At 47.5% G+C, this 24,027-nt stretch overlaps 1 protein-coding gene across 7 annotated transcripts in view; it reads right to left on the reverse strand.

The window, feature by feature from the left end:
- ADAMTS9 (ADAM metallopeptidase with thrombospondin type 1 motif 9) overlaps positions 1–24,027 on the reverse strand; it is an 86,180-nt gene that overhangs the window by 29,253 nt on the left and 32,900 nt on the right. For all 7 annotated transcript variants that reach the window (XR_005103628.1, XM_037383189.1, XM_037383190.1 and 4 more), the window contains exons 15-28: positions 23,111–23,228; positions 22,751–22,846; positions 19,782–19,948; positions 19,544–19,673; positions 18,834–18,960; positions 17,008–17,218; positions 16,086–16,250; positions 14,800–14,964; positions 13,806–13,925; positions 11,909–12,013; positions 11,599–11,766; positions 11,119–11,403; positions 10,306–10,467; positions 9,540–9,716 (exon numbers count right to left, since the gene is read on the reverse strand). Coding sequence is in view for 6 of the 7 variants with exons in the window: in XM_037383189.1 (XP_037239086.1) it covers positions 9,540–9,716; positions 10,306–10,467; positions 11,119–11,403; positions 11,599–11,766; positions 11,909–12,013; positions 13,806–13,925; positions 14,800–14,964; positions 16,086–16,250; positions 17,008–17,218; positions 18,834–18,960; positions 19,544–19,673; positions 19,782–19,948; positions 22,751–22,846; positions 23,111–23,228 (2,196 nt within the window). In the remaining variant the exon portion in view is untranslated. The remainder of the gene's footprint in view (positions 1–9,539; positions 9,717–10,305; positions 10,468–11,118; positions 11,404–11,598; positions 11,767–11,908; positions 12,014–13,805; positions 13,926–14,799; positions 14,965–16,085; positions 16,251–17,007; positions 17,219–18,833; positions 18,961–19,543; positions 19,674–19,781; positions 19,949–22,750; positions 22,847–23,110; positions 23,229–24,027) is intronic.

Here is a 24,027-nt window from a genome sequence, read left to right on the forward strand (position 1 = left end):
CTGCCAGGCTGGGGGCTGGTACCCAAAGGGTGCAACAGCCCCGGGCAGAAATGAGCAAATCTTGGTGAAAAGAGGCAGCACAAAACAGTCAAGGCAAAACTGTGCATTGAAGGGGCAGTTCAACATGAGGCAGAAAAGCAAACCACCTGCAAGAACCTGGGGACATTCTCCCCCAAAAGTGAAGGTTTTCAGAAAATGCTGTTAGACCGCTTTTCCAGGCCTCTCAAGCATCAGCCAACGATTTGGGAGGTATTTAAGATAATGAATGCAAGCTGCGGTGATCACCAAGTGAATTCCCAAAGATAGGTATGCTCCGATAGCTCACCAAGGGCAGGGCTGGGGCTGGGAAGAATTAGACTAAATATGGCTTTATCAGATTCTGCCAGGAGCAACTTTTTGGAGGAAATTAAAATCAATCCTTGTAGGTTTAGATTTCCACACATTAAGGATTATATGGAAAGTAAGCGCTCGTAAGTAAGGCCTTGTTCATCCTTTCCAACAATCTGAGCTGAAACATGTGCTGGATGAAATAAAGGAGAAAAGCGAGAGAGCCCTACCGTGCGTTACAGCCCCTGTCCATGGGGGGCTGTGCTCCTGGATGTCAGTAAACTCCTGCAACTCCGAGCAGAGCCCAACCACGCACCCTTGTCCTTACATTTCAGCATCCTATTAGTCTCCATCAGCCCGTACTATAACTCACACTGCTGCTATCCGACGCTGAGATCACAGCCCTGTGACTTCTGCACCTCTGAAGTCTCTCGAGCACCAGGGACATCAGCAGACACACTGCCAAGGAAAGCCCGGATCCCTCCTCTCCGGCTGGACCTTTACCAGAAGTCTTAAAATGACTTTGTGTGTTATCCAGCAACAGCAGCTCTGTGCCATCCAAACTTGTTAGCCTCACAACAAGGTATTTTAGCAGGTAACTCCCTCGGCTTCAGCGAGACAAGCAACAGGCTTAAAACAGGGGCGCAGCTCCATGCCATGGTTTCTCCCGTGGCTGCAGCACTTTAGGAAGTATTTGTTGCTACTGTGAGACCCTGTTCCTTCCACCAATCTGTTTTAGTGTGGGCTCACCCCTGGTGCATCGGCACAGTGAGAAGCCCATGCCTGCAGGGTGGGAACACAGTGGGATTCACCCAGCCCGGCTTTCCTTCCCTGCAAAGCTGTGAGCGGGAGCCATACCTTAACGCGGCCAGCTGCCGAGAGCACGTGGTCATGGCGATTTTAGCTGGTACAAAGCCAGAAAATCCATCTGATTTTTGTGCTTTTAAGAGGGAAAAGTGGTCTCTACATTCAAGGGAGGGCAACTGGACCTGAGACCTGAGCGAAACACACCGAAGCATTGCACTGCCGTTTGAAAGAGGCTTTAGAAATGCTTAATCCAGGCTGGCTCCCCAGAGAAATGGGAGGCTTGACAAAAGGATGTGAACATTAGGGATTTTGGAGTGTCTACTCCAAGTAGGTTTGCGAGCACTGTCCAGAACCCCTGTAAAGCCACCCTGAGGAGCCCTCCTGGAGCTGGAGGGCATCCCTTGGTGTGCACAAGAGCAGGCTTTTCCCTGGTGCCCTTGAGGGCTCTTGGGCACGGGTTAGGGGGGACACCCACAGCGGCTGGCCCTGGCTCTGCAGTGCTTGCAGGGTCTCTGCTGCTCTGCTCTCAGCGCTGCAGCAGAGACACAGAGTTTCCCAAGTGATAAGTTGCAAAAGGGAGAAATGAAACTATCCACTAAACCTTCACCTTCCCGCTGCCAAACCCGGCCGCAGAGACTGGTGAGTGACCTCAGATGATGTCTTGTGACAGGTTAAAAAAAAAAAAAAAAAAAAGGAACCCCCCCCAAAAAGTTTCTCAAAGAAAAGCGTCCAACTTGATGTGTTGCTGCAGCAAAGGGAAGAGGCTGGTGTGTTTGGAGCCTGTTCCTCCAGCAGCGCAGATTGCCTGGAAGAAAGGATGCTCTTGGGCTCCTTCACTTCTGCAAGATGTAAGGCCCTGAGCACTGAAGTCACACAGTAATCTCCCTGAGCCGGGAAACCTCATGAGGTATATGGAGAAAAGCAGGTAATTGCAGTAGCCATACATCTCCTTTTCTATAGTGCCCACCTAGTCAATATCACTTCCTCCTCCTCTTTCACCCACCCTGTTGTTACATCCCATACCAAGACGTTACCCAGTACAGAAACCAGCAGGGCTGTGAGCACATCAAGCTACCTTGAAAGCTGTGTCCCTGCCCCACTCTGCACTACTTAACTTGCACAACAAGCAAGCAAAAAACCCCAAATAGCCACTGCAGGCCTCTCCAGGAAGGGAGGCATTAGACGGCGTATCCTCAAATTAGGAAATGTGTGAGCTGCCCAAGGATGCAGGTATAATGGGATGTGGAAGGCACTGATAAGGCTTATTTTCCATGCTGTGGCACTTTTAAAAGAGTAGCAGTTGAAGCAGCAAGCAGCCTAAGCTAACTGACACTTCATATTTTTAGTGAACAGTTGTATTATAATGCCATTTAGAAGTCCCATTCAAGAACAGGATTTCTCCGTGTCAGATGGAGTGAAACACAAAGTAAAGAGCTCTCTGAGGAATGTCAGCCCTATTTCACAGGTGTGCATCACACCGGGAGTTTGTAAGAGCACTGGGCTGCTTCTCGCTCTCTGGTTTTATAAAGGAAAATCTTGGCTTAATGCTGTAGGGATCAAATGGTATCAGCCTGCACATGGTATGGGGCATCAGACAGATTTTCATCCATGCTGCTGGCTCACTCACCCCTCCCATGAGCTAGTAAAAATTAAAACATGAATAGAGCATTAAGTGCCTTTGGAACAAGGCTGACTACATCATTTTTCCTTAATGACTGCACAAATCAGTCACCAGGAAAGTTAGAAACACCGTAAATGTCTTTGTGCTTAGCATCCCTCATCTTCGCACATCCTTGTTTCTGAATACTACAGTCCCTAGGATCCGAGCAACAGCAGTTATTGCCGTTTGGGGTATACAGCGTGAATCTGGAATATAGGAAAAACGCACACAGACTTCCCAATGCCCAGCTCAGGGATCTGCTCAAAGATGCTAAACTTCACAGCTCATTCTTGAAAGCATGTTACTGCTCTAATGTGTCTCCTGCAGTCTAACAGATATTTCAATTACCACACTCAAAACCAGTGCTCTGGGAGACAAACATTCCCAGCAATTGCCCTTTTATTTATTGCCTTATTTCTCCCGTGTGTGCAAGTGTGTGCATATGTGCATGCATAGGACATCTGCAGACGTTACGAAGCCAGCAGCCACGGATGGGCCAGCCACGACACAGAGCCTGGATCCCATCACCACTGAACAGCGGTCCCACCACCAGTTCAAGTTCAGGCCAGCTGTGCAGGGCCTGGACAATGACCATCTCATTGAGAAAATGTGTAAGAGGAGAGGCATAAAAAGGCAACCACAGAGGCACACTAAATACAGCCAAACAGCCACAGTACTTCCTTGGAGAAAGGTGATATTTTGCAGTAAGTTAGGACAGAAGCACGGGTTGGACTATACATGGTGAGAAACATCAGTGAGTACTAACGGAGTTACCTGCTCCCAGTGGGATGGTGCACTGGGGAACTTGGGAAAAGCTGCATCACCTGGTGGTGGGGGAAAGAGAAGAGTTTCAAGATACAGGAAAATAACCTTCCTGAGTCTAACCACTGGTCCAGCTCCTGTCTGTCCTGCCAATGGCAACAGGAGAGACTATGGAAGGGGAGCAGATGAGATGGGCCATTCTCTGCAGCTCATTGCCCTGGTACTTCCCCAGCATTTGGGCACTGTCTTGGGGAGGTTAGAGGAGACACTGCTGCCCCATCCTTCTAATTCTCCATCAGACTAAAAGACACTTGGTTTAACCACCAGGTCAGATCACAACGGGTGCAAAGACTAACGGATGCCTGCAGGGGAGGAGCGTGGGTTGCAACAGCTGAGCATTAAGTTGCAGGAAATCAGTCCTGCAAGGAGCTGATCCAGCAAAGCCCTTAAGTGCAGCTCAGCATTAAGCTCACAGTGCCACAGGGTGGTCCTTCACCTGCAGTGTAGTAAATGGACTTTGATGGCTGTTTTTTCACCCATGGAGCACCAGCACTACTGATAGGAAAAAGTCAGCAAAACTGATAGAAAAAGTATATCTATATAGTTCGTCTTATTTAAGGAGAAACAGAAGTAGCAATGGGAGATGGTGATGACAGGCAAACAAGAAAAATGGAAAGAAAAATAAAAATTGGAGATTTTAGAGTAGCAAGAGGGAATAAAGTGACATTCTTCTACCAAGCAGCTGGGTACCACTGGCTTCACCCACCTGTAACTGGCCTGGAGCCACCAGCTGTGGCTCTGAGCCTTGGCAGGGATGGTGGGCGCTTAGCTGAGGAAAGAGCCGCAGGAGCACACATCACCGCTGCCCTGGAGGACCAACAGGCTGAAACTCTTCAAATAAAAACCCCAACTGCATTTACCCTCTGGGAGAAGGTCTGAGAAGGGCATGAGGCAGCAAATAGGTGGATTCCCAGCTATGATGTGCAGTTTTGGAGGGTGGCTGAAGCTGGGCACTGATGGTGGGATGCTCGGGGTGGCTGTCACACAGTAGGGAGTATAAGAGAGGGCTGAAATAGATCTGGTTTGATTTTTTAAACAAAAGCAAAGACGACTGCGCTGTCAAATCCCTTTTTCTGACTGGGGAACCAAAGCAGACAACTTCTTGCCTTTTATCAGCGCATCGAACCGGCAGTCCCTAGAGTCAGTCACTCTGAGTGATCCTAGAGGGGAGGCAGCCAGGAACCCAAGAGGGACAGCAGCCTTGGTGGGCCAGCCTAAGCGTACGGTAAACAGCTCCGAGATGGAGACAGTTTCAGACAGACGGGGATATCCATAGGCTACCAAGTTCCCATTTTGGTCTGGATCAGCTTTATTAAATCTTCACTAAGGCATCTATTTCTACCTGTTTTTCTAAAGGCATGCAAGCCAGGCAATGCACCCTTCTGCTTGGGTTCTGGGACCATGTGCACAGCCTTCCTCTGCTGCAGAAACATTTGTCCTTCCCCCACAGACTCTTGGGGTAGGACAGTTTTTATTAGTTTTCTGGTAATACCTGGCACTACAGAGAAATACAGACTTGCGGTCGCAGCCTCAAGAGCCTAAACTGTCATCATATGAATGAAGAACAGAAAAAGCAATGTGAATCACTGAGTGACTGGAGAGTTCAGCATGCCTATCACTTCATTTTCAAGGATGGCTTTGTTATTGCAAAACATGTGTAAAGAATCATACAGCAGCTCAGTAATGCTGCTGTCACAGCAAATTCATTTGCTGCAGAAGAGAGGAATAGAACAGGAGTTATATACACTTGCAACCAAATCTGCCCCTGGTTATCACTTCTGCCTTAGCAAGAGCTGACATCCTGCCTGCTAAGAATATTATCAGAACAACGACATGGAGAATATTGCTGTTGAACCGCCTATTTTCAGCCAGCTTCACGGGGAAGGCATTCTGTAAACAGCATGTTGGGGCTTTGACAGAATTAAATACAAATAACCTGAACTTTCCACTAACACCGGTTTTAAGATTAAAGTTCTTGAGTGCCAGCTCCCTGACACAGTTGTTAGCCAGGCAATCCTCCTGCTTCCCACTGAGTCCAGAGCCCCTTCGCCAGTACCTACGTCCCTGCGTGCAGCTGGAGAGCCCTGCAAAACCATCAGTGCCTAAGGGGATAGAAACAGCAATATCGTCCCAACGAAAACCTGAATTCACATTGACAATAACAGAGCCTGGAGCTTAGCCAGCTGATATTCTAATTATTTTATGCTAAGCTTCCAATTTTTCATTGTTAGATCAAAAGGCGGTCAAGGACTATGATGCCAGCGTTTCTGCCTATTTGATAAAGAGCTGGGAAGCACACACTGCCATTTTGCAGGCACGAAGAGCTATGCAACCATTGCATCAGCAGCTAGAACTTTTGATACCCAAAAGCAATAAGTACTTGAAAAAGCAGATTACTTTTAAAATTATAATACTTTTTTTTTTTTAGGAAGGAAAAAACCCAACAAAACCCCCCACCAAATCCAAAACCCCACCCATCCATCTTCCACAGGTCAAAGTCAAATAATTACTGTCCTGGTGCAGCAAAGTTCAAATCACTCCCTGAGTGAACCAGGACTGGGTGCTGTGAGATATAATTGTTTTACCTTATCTGTGCCCATTTCCTAACTCAGACAGAATGAGAAGCCCACAACAAGTCCGTTCAGCATTATTCATAAATTGTATCAGGATACAATTTGATATTACGGTAAATTCAAAGTTTCATGGGAATAATGATTGCAAGGAGCAGATCCGCCCCGAGAGAATTGGGTTCAGCCTCAGGTTTTAAGTGAAGTGATGGATAATGCTCTCTGTGAACATCTCCCTCACTCTGGAGAACATGGAGAGATTTCCTCTCGGTATTCGAGAGCATGTACGGACATCTGTGTTCATGCCATGGGGCAGTCAGAGGAGAAAAACCCACCACTTTCTGTACCTTGGTGACAGTCTCTGCATGTTTTCTAAAGTATTATTTTAATAAAAAGGTCAGGTCTATCACATGGTGTACAGTTCTGCAGTGTTTAAATACATATTCTTAAATAAACAAGGATATAAAATGGTCACCTCCTCTTAGCCCTCCTTGAACACCCATTATAATGACATGGTATCTCACCAGTCTCCCGTTATGAAATTATCATTGACATACAGAACCTCTTTATTCATTTAATTCTTTCTTTAAAACCTGGATTTAACCAGTCAGATAAAATCACTTGTTTACTGTATGAAATCCCAATGGAATTTCACCTGAGGACTGCGGGTTGGACTCCTCAGACTCTCTCTGCTTTAATTTGTATGCATTTTATGGTACTAATTTCACTGAAACTTGAGTAAAGCTAAGCCAGACAGGTGCTTGCAAGAAATTAGTTATCTGAACTTTGTAATTTAGACACTTTAAACTGTGTTTAATTATTGCGAATGACAGTTTCTGTTGGACAACAAAGTAAAAGAAAAGCGAGTCAAAAGATGGAACATGGCAGTACCATTTCAGAAAATATAGTCAAAGATACCAAAACTAAGTATATGATCTTAATTTAGCAAAAGACTCTAGAAATCATTATACAAATTCATTTATGATTACATTCTACTTGTCTTTAATTTTCATTGTTCAACATTAACATTAAACATCGTAAATGTATGCAATATTTTTATAAAATTAAATAACAATATTGGAAAAATAAATACACTTTTACATAAATACATAAATCCATACTGCTGAAAAGTTTCAGCTAATACTATACTCTTGTTTCAAAAGTGACCAAAAAAATATGGTAGTGACACTCCATCCCAACAGATGAAGTACGTACAGCTACAGAATGATGTTTGTAACCAATGACAGAGCTAAAGCAAATCCAGGTGATACCACACTAAAGAAAAAAAAAAGATTTGGATGTTACTACCTACAGTAGTAGCACGAGGTAGACATACATGTGGAGTATTTTGCAGGAGGGACACCAAGCCTGTTGACCCCATAGATAAAATTTGGTTTTCAAACAGCTCTGGGGTCCCCTACATCAGAGCCAAAGGACACCTCAGAAATAAGACTGAAAAATCAAGTCACTTTGTGGCAACGACTGGGGCTCAGCCCTGCAGCCCCATCACCTGTGGGAGGCCGGGGGGCTGCGAGCACCGGGGGCAGCCGGTGGGAGATGCCGCAGGCAGGGTAGGATGCCCCTGCCCTCTGCCTGTCTGCCAGACATCCCACCCGCTCCCGGGATGCTGAGCGAGGACAACCCACCAAGGTTAATAAGACTGAGTAGAGTCAAGGGAACTTTTTCTGGGTGGACAAAAAAACCAAAACCAACCAATCCAACCCCAAAATACAGGACTGCACCCTGCATTTCCAACACAGAGAAGCAGACGCAGCCCTGGAGCCTGCTCCTGAACAGCTGTGAGGAGGCTGAACGCCGAGCGACACCAAAATGCAACACAACTCTGTCCGCCCCCTGGGTTCTTGCAAACGGTCCGGCACAGGTAACACAGCAGCTCCCAGCCGGCAGCTCTGCGGGGAAGCCACCGCACACGTTCCTAGCTCTGCTTAGCTCACCTCGCTCATTTTTAGCACCAGCTCTATCAGTGTACAAGTGATACATTAGCACCTCAAACGAAATTATTCATATCACCGTCCCTTGTACTGGTAAAGCACCGTATAAACACCAGGTCAGCAGTTTTATGGCTATTGCATAACTCACTGAGGTATGATAAAGATATCGAGGAGTGTTACCGAAGGCATGACTGGAAGCACCCGCAGAAACGAGCGTGGTTATGTTTTAGCAAGGTGACTTTTCCAACTGTGACAATTAAGGAAGTCCAATACATTACAAACAGGCCTCTTTTTGTTTTCCTATAAAGTGCTTTTGAGTCAGATTAAATAATTTTTTTTTTTAACATCTTCTTCAAATGATACACAATCAAGGTTGACATTTGTTTGAAGGCCACTCCAAACCGGGCAGGTCCGTGGTTTCCAGTGCACCAGGCAGCTCTCGCCTCGGCGCAAGGCTCAGCCCCACACTGCACACCGGGGCTCCACGCCGAGCAGGAGGTGCTGCTCTGGCCAGGGAGAATTCCAAAGCTGTGGCACCCAAACGAGCATCCCAGCCCTGCAGTTCAGGGCTGCTCTGCCCTCACAGGAGCATCCCTGCAGCAGGCTATTCCAGTGGCAAAGGAGCAGTTTAAGGCACCCCTGCTCCACACTCTATATTGTTACAAAAAAGCTCCCAGGGTTTTAAGCCTTCCACCACCTCGCTGATCCCTTGCTGTCTTAATGATATTTAGAGCAGCAGCTGGAGATCAGGCCAGACAGTAACTTTCCAGAACCAGAGATGCACAAGAAAAGCTTACAGGTGCCTTTGCACAGTATATCACACTCATATCATATATACACGGGAACAGAAATAGAGCACAGGTGTGAATGCACACAGGTTTCTGTATAGCTGTGTGTGTGGGGGCAGGTAGAGACACGCACACACATCTATACAAGCTTGTACATGCTTGGGAGTTAATGCAATTTAGGGCACATTTCCCCCTGTCATCTTGCTTTTGGCAGAAAACACGCGACTGGTAAACCAGTAGGTGCACAGTGCAGTATTACCGTTAAATACCAGAACAATTTAAGTTCAATGGAAATGTACTGCTTAAATGCCAGGTTCAAATCCATATGCAAAGAACTCAGTCAGAACCAAGACTCATAATGCACAGCGCTCGCACAGTGTAATAAAACGGACAAAGGTGGCTACTTAGCAGAAAGTGCCTTTTAAATTAAAGGACTCAAGCTGCCCTAATGTAAGCCCTTCCTGAACAGGTGTTATTCTGAATATATTGTCAATAATCCTCTTTAAGTGCAGTTTTAAGACATGAAGCATTAGCACCTTGGTTTGAAGCAAGTTAAATCTGTTGTTATGGGATATCCACAAAACGGTTCACAAAGAGAAAGAGTTTATGGTCGTACCGAGCTCCAAGGACCAGCGCTCCAGGCAGCATCTCTAGGACAGTCCTGCACATTGCACTGCTCTCTGTCCGGTGGCTTGTCAAGGATTTCGCAGCTCAGATCCGTAAACCTTTCTCCATTAGGGCGCTGGCACACCACCAGCCGTGTTCTTGTCCCTGCCCCACATGGCTTCGTGCACTGGAAGTCAGCAGAGGACAGAGCAATCACTGTCTGGGCAGCTGCTAACAGTTGCTCAAAGCACTAGCACCTCCCAAGACCCAATGGTTGGTTCTGTTCCCAAGCCACCCACTCCAGCCAAATCCCCCCACAAAGGCTGCAGGAGCCTCAGATGGAGCATCAGCTGCTTCAGCTTCTCTTCCCAAAGCTTTTCATGCTGCTCCACAACCATACTGCCAGACCCAACATGACACTGGAGGTTAATGTCTCTAATTGCTCATCTCAGATGAATTTTCAGAAAGGAGCAGTGTTTGTACTAAAATAAAAAGGCCTTCAGTCAAACTAGACTTCTCTTAAAAAGAAAAAAAATAAATCTCCATTTTTGTAGAATTTGCTTTTGCCTGGGAAGAAAAATTCCCCGTGACAAATAGAAAGGAAAACACCACCAAGCAGGTACTAGGGTTCATTCATTTATCAGAGGCTGCCTTTCATGCTCCAATCTTTCTAATAAATGTCACCAAGATCTCTCCCTCTTCTCCATCATTTTTCAGCCACCTGCTAACAAAAGCCTGGCCCTGCGCAGGGAGCCTGGGATGAATGGTGCACTCACCTCTCCCCAGTTGCCGTAAGCCCACTGAGGACAGGGGCCAGATTCACACGATCTCTGCTCCATGGGTTTGCTTTTCTCATCGCAGTTATTTGCGGTGTATCCGTTTTCATCCTGGCACACCACAACTCGTCGCTGGAACCCCCCTGCACATGTGCTAGAGCACTGAAAGACACAATTGCCCATGGCTTCGTTGAGTCTGGGAATAATTTTGCATTCCCAGCTTCTTCCCAGTGCTTTGCACCGTGGGAATGCACTGCTAGAAATTTAATACAGCTAACAGGTATTATTAACTTCAAAACCCAGCTATTACGAATAGCAGTGCAATGATTTAGGTGCTGACTAAGCAAAGAAAATAAACACGAGACTAGATTTATGCAGGTGAGTAATCCCCACTGGCTTTAATGCAGTGCTTGACATCCTATTTGTGCTTAATTCCCTTTAGGGACTTCCCTGATAGAGAGCTGCAAACTGGTTGGGGTGGGAGGAGCTGGCATTAAGGCTCTGCTGTGCTTTGGCAACAGCTCTTTGCAGCTGTAAATATCCCGGGAGATGGCCAAGAAGCAAAGGCTGGCGTCTGCCTCATGGAAAACATCAGTGTTCTGCCTGGAGAACCTTGGAGATACGAGGTGCGAGAGGCTAAGCAGCAATGCCTGCATCCTGCTGCAAGTGTGAGCAGAGAGCAGGCAGCAGGGAGAAGGGTCCCTCTTTTCCTTGTATTTTTTATACTTTAATAAAAGGCTGGATTAGCCTGGAAAAAAAACCAACCAAACCCAACCAAACAAACCCCATCAATAAGAAAATCAGGGCACTTACAGCACCCCAGGGACCAATCCTCCACTGATTGCCTCCTGGTACGTGTGCGCGGTTTCGGTTCGGGCTGCCTCCAGGGTGCAGTTTCAGGCGATGATCCGGATAGAGGAAAGGGTGGATGGCCCTGCCGTAGTCATGGCTGTTTGAATGACAAGGAGACATGGAGCAGTCTTGCTCGGTGGCAGGGAGGTCATCTGGGTCACACTCACTCCTATCCACCAGCTGGTCACTGTAATTGATGCAGATCACTTGTCGCGTTGCCTTACCTTGACCACAAGTCACCGAGCACTGCGTTACAGTGGGAAAAGGAGACACAGTCACATGTCTGCTTTGAGAACCGGACACACAGCTATTGCTAATAACGAACAGCAGAAAATCTGAATCTTCCCCACTTATAAAAGGGCAAGCGTGACAGATTTCCGAAACATGTTTCCAGTAATGAGGTCTACAAGGCTCTCCTGCAAGAGACAACGTGATGCTTACAGAGCTCCACTCCAAGGCTTTCCACTGCCCGCATGGTGTCACGGTGCACATTTCGGTGGCTGATGGCTTCGGGAGGTGGAAACAAGCTGACTCCTCAGCCACTGAGCCCTGGTCATCCCGACAGCTGACATATCTCATCCGGGTACCCTTCCCACAGGTTGCAGAGCACTAGGGAAGAACAACAAGCACTCCACTAGAAAGTTTCCTGATATATATTACAAGGGCTTTGGAACAAAAAGTTGAACAAATGCACTTAAAAACATCACATTATTTATTGTAAAGTAATCCTGAAAGTATGACACATGCTTACCGGTGTCCAGGATCCAAATCTCCACTGCGTCCTGTGAATGCCCGGTATGGATCTCTTGGCTTCAGGACTATTTGGATGGGGAGGACATGCTGCTACTTCACAGTCCTATACATGAAATAGGAGGGAAAAGAGGGAAATCAGGAGTTTGCAGATGTGTCAGTTAAACCACCTTCTCTTCGATGTAATGATGAGCAGCACACGTCTTGAAAGTCTATGACCTGCATGCTTGTGTGCTGGCAGGCTTTCTCCTTGCATCCTCTTGGTGAATCAGCAAAACTCGGTATCAGTACCCTGAGGGCTTCCTATGCAGAACCCTCAGGAGACTCTACAATAGGGACCCCCATAACCATGTGCCACCTTCATGCATTAAAACCAGATGTTTTTGAGACAAAAGATGAAAGTTCATTAAGAGAGTTCTGGTATGAACACACATCTGCAAGGCAGCAACTTTATCTCTCTTCAAAGCTCCCTTCCTTCAGCGTGAGACCTGCAGCCCACTTAAAGGTTACGCTGCTGAGCTGATTGCAGCTCTTTGATTCCCTCAGCCCACCAGACCACCTATATTCGCGTCCTGATCTTCACCACATAACAAGCATGCAAGGTTTTGGTGACAGGCATGTCATTCCGCTCAGCCTTGGTATGGTGCCTAACAGGGGGGTTCTGGTCCTGTCTGGACTTCCTGGGAGGTCTGGCAACAGAAATGATGAATAGCCATGACTTTGGTTCATGAACCTACAAGTAGTCATTGCCAAAAAGGAAATTAATACCGATCGTCACTGCAAGGGAGAGAGCGGCTCTTGACAAATGGCATGAATGATTTCTGCATTGCGATGATTTTACTTACGCTGGAAATGTGCATGCCAAACGATGGCTGATGATAAGCGGGTTTGTTACCCCTTGACTATAGCGCAGTTGGTCTCCATACATGGGAAAAACAGCCCTTTCCTAACTGTTGTGGCCTTAGTTAAACTCTGTGAAGTCATGCAGGACAGAAGCTGGGCAGGGCACCAGCACTATGACTCTCCTGGATGACAGATAGGTGGTAATGTTCTGTTTTATTCAACTCCTTCAGACACCCTGGACACATCCTCTGCCTGAAATGGGAATTTACACATTTGCTTCTAAGTACCAGCCAACACAGCATGGAAATCCTATTCAGAAAATTTGCAGAGGGTGTGCAGCATTTCTTAATTTATCCAGCCAAGGGGATGTGCCTGGAATTGTAGCTGGCATGTGTCCTGCAGTATCCCGTGCAGCAGACAAGACATGACAGCCCCTAGCCCTCATTGGTACCAGACGGCAACAGTCCTGCAGCCAAGTGAGCCCAGATGCAGCCAGGCATCCCAGACCCCACGCAAGCCAAAGGAGGGGTCTGCTGTGTTGAGACCCCAGCCTCTGAGGTTAGTAAATACTGTCTCATCCTTCTGGTGGCTGGTTGTCTTCCGATATTCATCTACTGCTGCTTCTTTAGCTCACGAGCAATTAGGGACCAGCTTTAGCTCTGAATCTGGCCAGCCCCTTGCACATCCCATACTATGACCAGAGCTCCATGCATACAAGCCATAAGCAAAGGTAATTTGTAACCTGTGAAGTAGTCTGGATGCTCTCACAACAAGTTGTCCATTGCCTTTTTAGCAATCTGGTGCTTCAGAGTGTCAGGTTAACCACATGGAGAGGGTCTGGATGGGAACTCTCTGAATTTTCTTCTTTCCCACTTCTACCAAAACAGTGGGGTGCTGTGCTGCACCTTCCCAAGGGCCACACAGCAGATACTGCTCTGCATGGGCTGGTGTTCGGGGCAAGCCTTTGCTGTGACAAGACATCCCCTGAAGCTGCAGCCTGGATGCCTCTGTACACATGCTGGCAGAAAAAATGGAGACAGGGCAGCAGGATTTACCTGGGTATCTGTTGGCCTCGTTGCCGCATTGCACTCGTTATCATCCACCACTGACACGTAGGTGCCCACGACACACTTCACCGCTCTCATCTGGTACCCTTGGCCACAAGTCATGGTGCACTGGGAGAGGACAGATGGGAGAAAGAACTGCTGGGTCCGAGTAGCTGCTTTGGTTAGAAAGTATTAATCAGCCCAGCCTGCATTTAGGCACGTAGCATGAGCAGCAAAAATAAAACACAGTTTCCCTTCTGGTTTCTCTCCACTTCATGCATTTCAGCTTTAAATTAGGTCAAAGTTTTAACTCACTGTGCCCACCAGAGCCTCGCACGCTTCACTTGCTTCCTCAGGAATGAAGGTGCGAGCATTTAAATGACTTACTTCGCTGCACACAATAAATCATAGTCTGGTATAACCTGCATCATATCCTTCTTTAAAACTGGTTGCTCAGCCCCACAGTAAGTAGCACAAGTGACTAATGAATAATTTTGCTGATGGGAAATTAAGTCTGACTGGGACAACTGGTCTGGGTTTGTTGTTGTTTTTTTTAAGTCAAGAGCTAACAGCTTTGTGGAAAAGGAGATGCCAGAACACTCTGGGAGAAATGAGCAACTTGCATTTTAACAGGAAAAAACCTCATCAACCCAGAAACTGGAAAATATTAAAAGCAACAAAAGCTATTCAATGGGAGCAGCTTTTCTGTGAAAATCAGGCCACGTATTTACGTGCCTAAATATGGATTTAGGAGCGTAACCTTGGAAACCCTTTTTTGAAAAATCACAGCCGATTTAGTATGACAGAGATTAAATTTAGCACAAAGGGCAGGTACTGTTATTGCTGGCCCGTCCGCTGAACCCGAGCGAACAGAGGGCTGCTTTGGTGTGCAAATCAATTAACACAGTTACGCTGCTGAACATGGATGAAAGGGTGGCACCCAGCCTCGGCCAGCAGCACCCAGGTGTCACGGACCAGGAGCCCCGCAGCGGCTCTGCAGTACCTGCCCCCACGGCCCCACTTGCCACGAAGCGCACTCCTGCTGCTGGCACGTCTGCACTGACTCCGGCTTCGTCTCGGGATCACAAAACCTGTCGTTTAAGCGATCTTCTCCAAACTGGCACCAGGTCTGGCGGTGTTTGTGCCCTTTGCCACAGGTGACCAAGCACTGGGAGGAGTAAAGCACAAGCTCAGGAGGTGCCGAGGATGCGCTTGCTGGCTCAGCATCTGCCCCAGCACTGAAAAATAAACCTGGAGACCTGTTGCAACTTAAAAACTGGTGCCGAGAGGCAGCTCTTTAGCTAATGACCACATGTGCTGTAACACATGTGAGCGTCTTGCAACAAGGCAGGGTTGCTCTCAGGACCTGGTCCACAGCACAGGCAGGCTGGGACCCTTCAGCACAGGCAAAGCAAGACCACGAAGGCTCTTGACTTCCAGCAGCTGTGAGACATAGGGCGAAGTCACAGCACTGCCCTACAGGGCTTTAGCTGTGCACAACGGGGTGCCAAAGGCTTGCAAAAAGCCTGCTCAGCCCCGAGTGTGCATGTTAAGGGCCTCAGCTCCCATGAGCTGCCAGTGCCTCTTCCACCGCCCCAGCGTGGCTTGGGCTGGCAGCAGCTAGACCCAAAAGACAGATATTTTGCAGAGAACAATCACTATTCCCACTTGCTTAATTGCTTTCACTATTTCCTAAAAGAATGTGATTCACAGAAATGAGAGATATTTGGCCACAAAGGTGACACGCAGCCTTTGAAGGCTGTTCTCCAGCATCCCTGGTCCTGCTGCAGGGAAAAGCCGATCAAGATATGGTTTTGTCGCGTTGCAAAGGACACCAGCAGCTGTGGGAGAGGTATCAGTAATAAGCAGCAGGGAGACAGCTGAGCAAGACAGTAGGGTGAAATCCTGCCCTCCAGCGACAGCCAGAGCTGCCAGGGCTCATGAGGACAATCTCAAGGGAAAATGAGGGCAGAAGATATTTTTCTTCCCAAAGGAGCAGATGAACCCTGGAAAAATTGGGGAAAAATTACTCCAGGATTGGACAGGACTTAACCCCCTGTGGCTTTGCAGGGAGGGAAACAGCCACCTCACCAGCAGGGACAAGACCAGTGACTTTCTGGCTGTCCCAAGCCTCCCTCTGCACAGGCTCAGGGAGATGTTCTGCAGGAGGCACGGTGCCACCAGAGAGAACACAATGGATGAGCAGAGACAGAGATATATCTTTGCAGGTACCAGCCCCTCAGGGTGGTCAAGCAGCAGGGTGAGCCCACCCTGGTGACCAGCACCTACCTCGGACCAGTCACCAGTTTTCCACTGGGGGCACAAGAAGTCGCTGCATCGCTGCACTGTCAGCTTCTCCTGCTGACTGCACTTGCTGTCGTCCAGGACATCGTTGTAGGTGTTCACACACATAGCTCGCCGCCGCCGCGTGCCCCCGCCACAGCTCTTGGAGCACTGGATGGAGAGACACCGAGTAAATAGTTTGCTGCCACCCTATTATGATCCAAGAGCCCATTTATTGCCTTCTCCCTCTTTGCAGTCCGGACTGTGAAGAGACTGCAGAAAACCTCCAGAAGAACAATTTGTACTTTAAGTAACAGGCTGTTACTTTATATATTCCTTTAAAAAGCCAATCTTGCTAAGCTTAATAAAATCTCATGGCAATGAGTTTCACAAATTCATTTCGGGTTATAACCTCACTATTACTTTTACAAGCGTTGCCTTTCAGTTCTCCAAAAGGCTGTTGCTCACTCTTTTTAGGAGAGATTAATTCCCTCTCACCAGCCCCTCTTCACTGTGCCCTCCCTAGATAGCCCGAGGTTTATCGTTCTCTTGGTGCCAAGCCTGCATTCAGAGATTTTCTCGTTCATGGAAAAACTAAAAAATGTAAACGAAACAAATTTAGAGTCCTCTGCTGATGGTAACATGTTCTCCCCAACTCCTGGGCAGTGGTGCCAGCTTTGATGGGAGAAGACAGCCAGCAGGGCTTAACATAATCAAGATAGACCTTGGGATGCTTAAAAGCATAAATTAATTGCAGTGGAAAATAAGGAGTACCCGGCTGATTTGGACTAGTGTCCCCCAGAAAAAGCAATGGAAGCAGAATCACTGCAGCCAGCTTTTAGAGACACAATGTTTGCAAACTGAACAGCCCGACATACCCCTGTGCAAGAAGGAGACAGTGTTTGCTGTACCACCGAGCATCCCTTACCTCGGTCCAGGCTGAGTACCGCCACCCTCCCATGTTACAGTCCCCAGTGCACTTCTCCCTCGTGCTTGGCTTGGGCTGGCTGCTGCAGAAGCGGTCGTCGACCTTTTCCATCTTCCCCTCCAGCCTGCTGTACTTGGAGCAGAAGATCTCCAGGGTGCGGTACCCCAGCCCGCACTGGGCCGTGCACTCGCTCTTCCTCGCGACGTGCCACCTGAGCCGGGGAGAGCAAACATGAGCTGCGGGGCACTGGGACTCTGCCAGTAACGTGCTCGAGGGTGTTTGACATAAATGAGGAATATACAGTCTTGAACTGGAAGTTTTGGCTCTTTGTAATACTTCCCAATGTTTTGTGGCTTCCAAAAATCTGAGGCGACTCATGTTGGCATGGCTCCTTGCAGGGAAGGAACTGTCAACCAGGTCCCTCTTACAGGCAGCAAAGCCACACTGCGACTCTGTGGCACCACGCAGGGCGGCACGGGGAGTCCGTGGCCAAGCAAGGGAGCAGTGCTTTGAAGGTTTTGTACCCCACGTTCCCCTGCAGGGGTGTCACCTCAGCCTCTAAAAACTAACAGCTGAAAATTACAGCATCGGAAAATGATCTGCCCAGGCTTGACAGGCGCTCCACATGGCAGGACACCTGCAAAACAGTTTCAGCTCCCCGAAGTGAATGACTCACTCCAAGACACAGGAGCCCCAGAGGTGTCAGCAGGGGTTAGAGGTGTTCCCTCTCAACAGATTCCCATCCTGCTGCCTTCTTCCCGGGATGAGCAGCTGGGACTGGTGGCTCTCAAGCATCCACCTGGGGATGCGCCCCTGCTGCACATCAGCCCTGACCCCAACTCTGGAAAGAGATGCTGGAGTCAACAGGAGCTGATTGCCCCCTCATCCCACGGGGGTGGCTCCATGGAAAGGAGGCAGTGACATCCCCTGCGGGTCCTGGAGACCCCCGGGCGGCTGCAAGCGCCTGTGCAGGGAGCACAGAGCCCGGGCAGAGGGAAACAGAGCAGCTAGGAGAAGGATAAGATCAATGGGATTTGGAGTTAATAGCTCCTGAATGGAGGGAGCCCTCACATCCCTGCCTGCTTTTCAAACTCCTGCATTTACCCTTCTCAAGTTTCCAACCTGTTGCAATGGCAACAGCTGTTACCTCGACAACCCGATCTACAGCCCCTATACAGCCCCTGTACAGCCCCTGTACCGCCCCGGGTTTAACACAGCCAGAGAAGCCCCTCGGGAAAGGCGGCATCTGAATTGTTTCAGCAGCAGCCGTTTAATGCCACCATATTTAAGCTCCAGAAAGGAAAACAGCTTGTTTTTTAAAGCAAAATGGGTTGTGGTGATTCAGGCCATGCTCCATCAACTCCAGCTCGCCAGGAGTTGTCTGGGGACAGCCCCAAACCTGCTCCGCACTTTAAGCCTATTCTTTGCTTTAAGCAAATGATGATAAATCCAAGTCTTAGTTAGTCTTTTGCTTTAGGCATGTTTTTTTTTTCCCTTTGCAGTCTGTAGGATGGTGCTGAGCGATCCAGGCAGATGCGAATTTCAGTGCTGTATTGCACAGGGAGATTTTTCAACATTAGGTGAATTTGGTTTTTATAGTTAATGCTAATTTATTTCAAGAAGAGAAATGTGAAAATGTAGGAAAGTGCCTGTGAAAACACAGCTGGTGGATGTCAATCCTTCTTGGTTGACAAAGAAGCAACGGCTAATCCTTTTCTTTTTTAAAATCTAATACAGGCTGATGAGAAAAGGAATTATGGTGAGAGGTGAAAGGAAAGAGGAGTAAGATAGGATGTAACGTATACACATGGCTGAGTAGAGTGCACCTTAATTCACATTCTGTGTTACAAAGCTCAGTGACAGGGTCAGGCTGGGGAATTCGATCACATCGCTGGTCCGACACCATGAGCTGATCCGACTCTCTCGTACACACGGGTTTTCTTTTTCGTTCTCCTACACAGAAAAAAAACCAGCACATTGTTCGAGTCACACAGGAAAGCCATCAAGTCAGATATTTTTCTTACTCCTTTCATAGTAGCATTTAAGAGGCATTTAATTAAGCTTTTAAATCTCTTTCAGAAACAGGGAGGAGGTTAAGACTAAGAGGAGCAGAAGGGGTTTAGTGCAGAGGCGATGGATGCAGGCAGAGCTGCAGTGCACCTGCAAGGATGGGCTCTGTGTGTCTGGCACGGCCAGCACTGGCAGGTGGCAACGACTGGGTGCCAGACCCCAGACCAGACAGCGATGCCTTTTGGGGCCTTACGAAATGCCACGTAACCTTTCCTGCACTTGGGCTCCCTTCAACTGCAAACCCAGTTGCAAGGCTTACCTGGCTCAGAGGGGCTGCCTGCTCTGGCACCGCGAAGCAGCAGAGCAGTGCTAGGTTACCTGCTTGTGTGATGCTATCTACTACTATAGCCCAGGGAAACAATCACACCCACAACGTGAGAATCTCACAGAAATCAGACACAGAGGGATTTGACAGCAGTGCCCAGATCCCAGGTGAACCCAAAACTAAGCCTTCCCAAGCACCCACCTTGGCAGAGCTTACTGCAGGGCTGCCACGGGCCATATGGATTCCAGTAAAACTGCTGAGGTTTGTCCTCAATGGGGATATTAAACGTGTAACGAACGTCAGGATTGTACAAATTGCCGACTGATAAAACCTGGCAGGAAAAAAGATGAAGCAGAGTAAACCAACACACTTTGCTGCCCACTCTTATCAGACCAATAATGCTGGGCAGACATTTCCACACGCACAACATATACTTCACCTGAAGTGTTATTTCTTGCTCAATCCGATCTGTAGAATTAATCCTTTCAATAGTATTATCCGATCCACTGTATTCGATCACAGCATTCCCAACTTTGATTTCCCTTTTAAACATACTGACGACAAAGTCTCCATTTAATATAAAGTCTCCTTGACTGTTAGATAAGGCTGCATAAGTGCAAAAAACAAGAACTAAAGAGGCAGAATTAACTCATACGTACATAACAACGTGGGTCATGCGCTCTCAGTGCTCCTTTTCACTGGGGTGGGAGGAAAAGCCCACTGGAACTCTCAAGCAGAAAGGATGTAAAGAGAGCAGCAGAGCTCTTACAGACGTTGTGCCTTCTCCTTTTTCCCCTGGAGAGCCTCATTAAAATAAAGGCTGAGTGCCTGAAGTTGTTGCTAAATACTTCACCCATAACCCAAGGCAGACAGATACCCAAAAGGCACGCCGAGCCGGCTGCTGTACACGGCGCACACAGTCTGTAGCCCCTTGTGTACCACAGAACTAATACTGGCCAAACCTTTCTATTAGCCGTGCAGATAGGGTGGCTTCCCTGTGGCTTCCAGGTGTGTTCTTAGGGTAAATGTATGTACCCTAATTGCCCAAGCGTCATTTTCTAGTAAAGAATTACAGGGAGTTTGGTCAGTATCTCCCCCTCTCTCTCCCTCTCCCTCCTCCTCCTCCTGTACTTTTTATTATTCCGAATCTTAAGGTATGTGGAAAGCACTGAAGGCTTAGAGCCTAAATGCTTTATAAAAGGAACGGTTTCCTGAAAACAGCAGTCTGCTGCACAACTTCACACTAATGCGATTATGTAGCTAATTTCCTAAGTTAGTTTCCCCACCATTTCACCCATCACAGCTACATTACTACAAAGCCTCTGTACTGAAAAATCTAGACTTAACACCAAAACACCAAAGGGAAGGTTTTTACACTGAATGAGGAGAGATAATGAAGCAAAACACTGCTCGGTAGGAAACAGACATAGAGAAAAACTCACAAAGCAGACGCTATACTCAACCAAGTTCCACACTTTGGAGGCTTTAATGTCATTAGGCAGTAGTAAAAGTCATTAAAAGATTCCTTCCCGTTTACTGTATCTCCTACAACAGTAGGTACACGTCTTGGACTTGATGACAACATCAAATTCCTCCTAAATTGTTAAGCAACTACAATGTTCACAGTACTGAGGGCCCAAGATTTCACACTCAGTGAGCTGCAAAATAAGTGGACACATGCACACTTCTCATTTGCTTCTAGTCAGGCCTAATGTGAAGAGATGCTTTCCCAGCAATATTAAAGCAACATTAAAGAAGATTTGACTTCGTTGCTTCCGAAGAAGATTAAAGGCCCTCCAAGAAGAACTGAGAGGTTCTTTGGGGCTCCTTCTGGGGTGAACCAGTTTGAATAGGTACAACATGGGGAGGATTATTTTTTCTAGAAAAGATAAATAACAAACTGTACCTCCCTCTCCCAGGATGGAAAACTATCACACCTTGGTAAGGTTTTCTTGGCAGCGATATGCATTCATGCTGCACCATTTCATGTCATTGATGTGAAGACGCAGAAACGTTGCAAGGCGGCTGTAGGCGAATGGCAGTATGGCCACAGTGACAGCCAGCCTCGCATCATCCCAGGCTGGGAGTGAGGATGGGGAGGACCTGCTCAGCTTTTTGCATGAAGAAAGGGCCTAGCCACGTGGATGGCATTTCAGGGCGACAGCAAAGCCATCGGCACCGTTTCCCTTTGGTGCATGATAGCCTGCTCTACTCATTTCTCAAGTGAGCTCCTTTACCTTCGATGAGCTAGCAGCCACCAGCCTAGCCCTATTTTTAACGTACCCAGCCACAGCGAGCACTTGGGCTAAGCCCCATGTTTTGCAAAAATGCTCAGCAACGCAGGGATTTTGTCAGACGACATGAGATGAAGCGCCCTGCTCCGAGGTGTAAATACGGGGCCCCGCACTGCCGGAGCGCAGCTGGCAGTGCCAAGCGCGGGGTGTGCAAAAGAGGAGGAACAGAGCTGGGAGAGCGGCCGCCTCCCTGGGACCGCAGGGGTCTGCAGCCCGAGTCCCTGCTCCATCAGCCACCTGAACAGACTCCGAGGGACCCAAACAGGGCTTAAGAGCAAAACCAGCTTTCCACTGGCAGCTGTAACATCAGTTGTAACGTGCATTTATGTTATCTCTGCTACTGAGCCCAAAGAGAGCTCTTGATGGGGTGAATCACTGATCAGCATGGTGGAAAAGAGACACGTGGCCATGCTAAACGTTGTATGTGCATGCAGCAGCCTGGGCTAATGCAGCACCACGAGCATTTTCATCTGCTGCTAGCAGCATACTCACAGATTAGAGAAAACTGGCTATGAACGTGTAACAGCCAAAGGTCAAGCTATTGTTAGGTTTAAATCAAACCAATATCTTTGGTGCAAGGTATTTCTTTTCAGTTACTTATCGTTGTCGGGCGGGTACAAGAAGGGCTCAGTCTAAGTGAAATCAGAATTATTATTCTCAGAGGACTAGAAAATAATTTCTCTTTGGATTTATTCGCGCACACAACTTTCAGAGTATGGCATATTTACACCCTAGCCAAGTCACGGTGACAGCAGAGATGTGTTAAGTTGCGAGGAGGAGACTCCAGCAGAACTCAGAAGACTGTTCAGTTCCCAGCTTTGTGCCTCAGCAAACACCCACAGCCCAGGCTCGACAGACCCTCTCAGCCCCGGAGACACTCTCTAAGGAGATATTTCTTACAACCTGTGAACCTCCCAAACTTTGCATTAAGGATGGCGTGAACATAAAGCAGGAACAAGATAAGGCTGAATGTTTGGTAGACATCAGAGATAAATTCCTGATAAGAAAACGTCTCCCTTAAATGAATTCTTCATTCTCCCTAGCAGAGAGCAGCCAGTAGATGTATCACCACAATAAAGCAGATTTCTGGACTGAAAGAAGGACTGCAACTCACCCAGGTAGTTGTCATCCTCTGGTTTCCCTGAGTAACTGTGCTGACGCACATCAATATTGGTTGCACCAGCTGGGATGCGGACCACAACATTATAGCCTAGAAAAGATTTAACAGAAAGTCAAGGCTATTATACAGGCATTTCATTTGCTTTTTATGGGGGGAAGGGAAATCAGCAAAATTACCTCACATTACACAAGCTGATACTTTTCATTTAGGGATAGCATAAATAGTTATAAAATGGAATATGCTATAGCTAGAAGGATTTTGCATTTTTTATCAGTGTTTTTGTAGATTAAGTGTGGTAATGGCTTTTATAGACCCACATTTTTTACTATAAAGTTTTTAGCAACAGATTCTTACCATAATGCACCGTGTTAAATGTGCCTGCAACAGTTTTGCATGAAGAATTATCCCCACCACAAACACCACATTTATCTCTTCTTGCTTTTGAATTCAGCACATGATCGCATCCAGCTTGCTTTGAGAGAAAAATTGAAAAACTAGATTGAGCAAATACAGACCAGAACAGCATTTACAAACCTCCCAATTAAGACACACAAAAGCTGTGTATGCAAAAGGCTGCCATGAGACAAATTGTTTTGCCTCCCCACATTTTCCCACTCATTTACAGTGTGGCCATCCCATACCATTTTCAAACAAAAATCTTTTTTACAAAGCAAGAATCACAACTGCCATTTGCACCAAGCCATGCTTTCGCTAGAGAAAATTTTTTGCATCAATTGTTCCCATAGAGAAACGTGTGAAAAATAATTGTGAATGGAAATGTCAAGTGCTCCGGGGTCTGACCGAGAAGAACCAGGGCAGACCACAGAAGGAAGGATCACTTGGATTCCGGCTCAGCGCCCCACAGCCCTCGGTAACGTAGGGCAGACGTACACACACCCTACACTTGAGTGTGTCCAAAGAAGAGCAACGGAGCTGGTGAAGGGTCTGGAGCACAAGTCTTATAAGAACCAGCCAAGCGAACAGGGGTGGTTCAGCCTAGAGAAAAGGAGGCTCAGGGGGGACCTGATCACTCTCCACAACTACCTGAAACGGGGGTGTAGTGAGGTGGGTGTTGGTCTCTTCTCCCAAGTAACAAGTGATAGGACAAAAGGGAACAGCCTCAAGTTTCACCAAGAGAGGTTTAGATTGGATATTGGGAAAAATGTCTTCACTGAAAAGGTGGTCAAGCACTGGCACAGGCTGCCCAGGGAGGTGGTGGAGTCACCATCCCTGGGGGTGTTTAAAAAAATGTGCAGATGTGGTGCTTTGGG

The sequence above is a fragment of the Falco rusticolus genome, chromosome 4, assembly GCF_015220075.1.
Source record: "Falco rusticolus isolate bFalRus1 chromosome 4, bFalRus1.pri, whole genome shotgun sequence".
NCBI classification, from domain to species: Eukaryota; Metazoa; Chordata; class Aves; order Falconiformes; family Falconidae; genus Falco; species Falco rusticolus.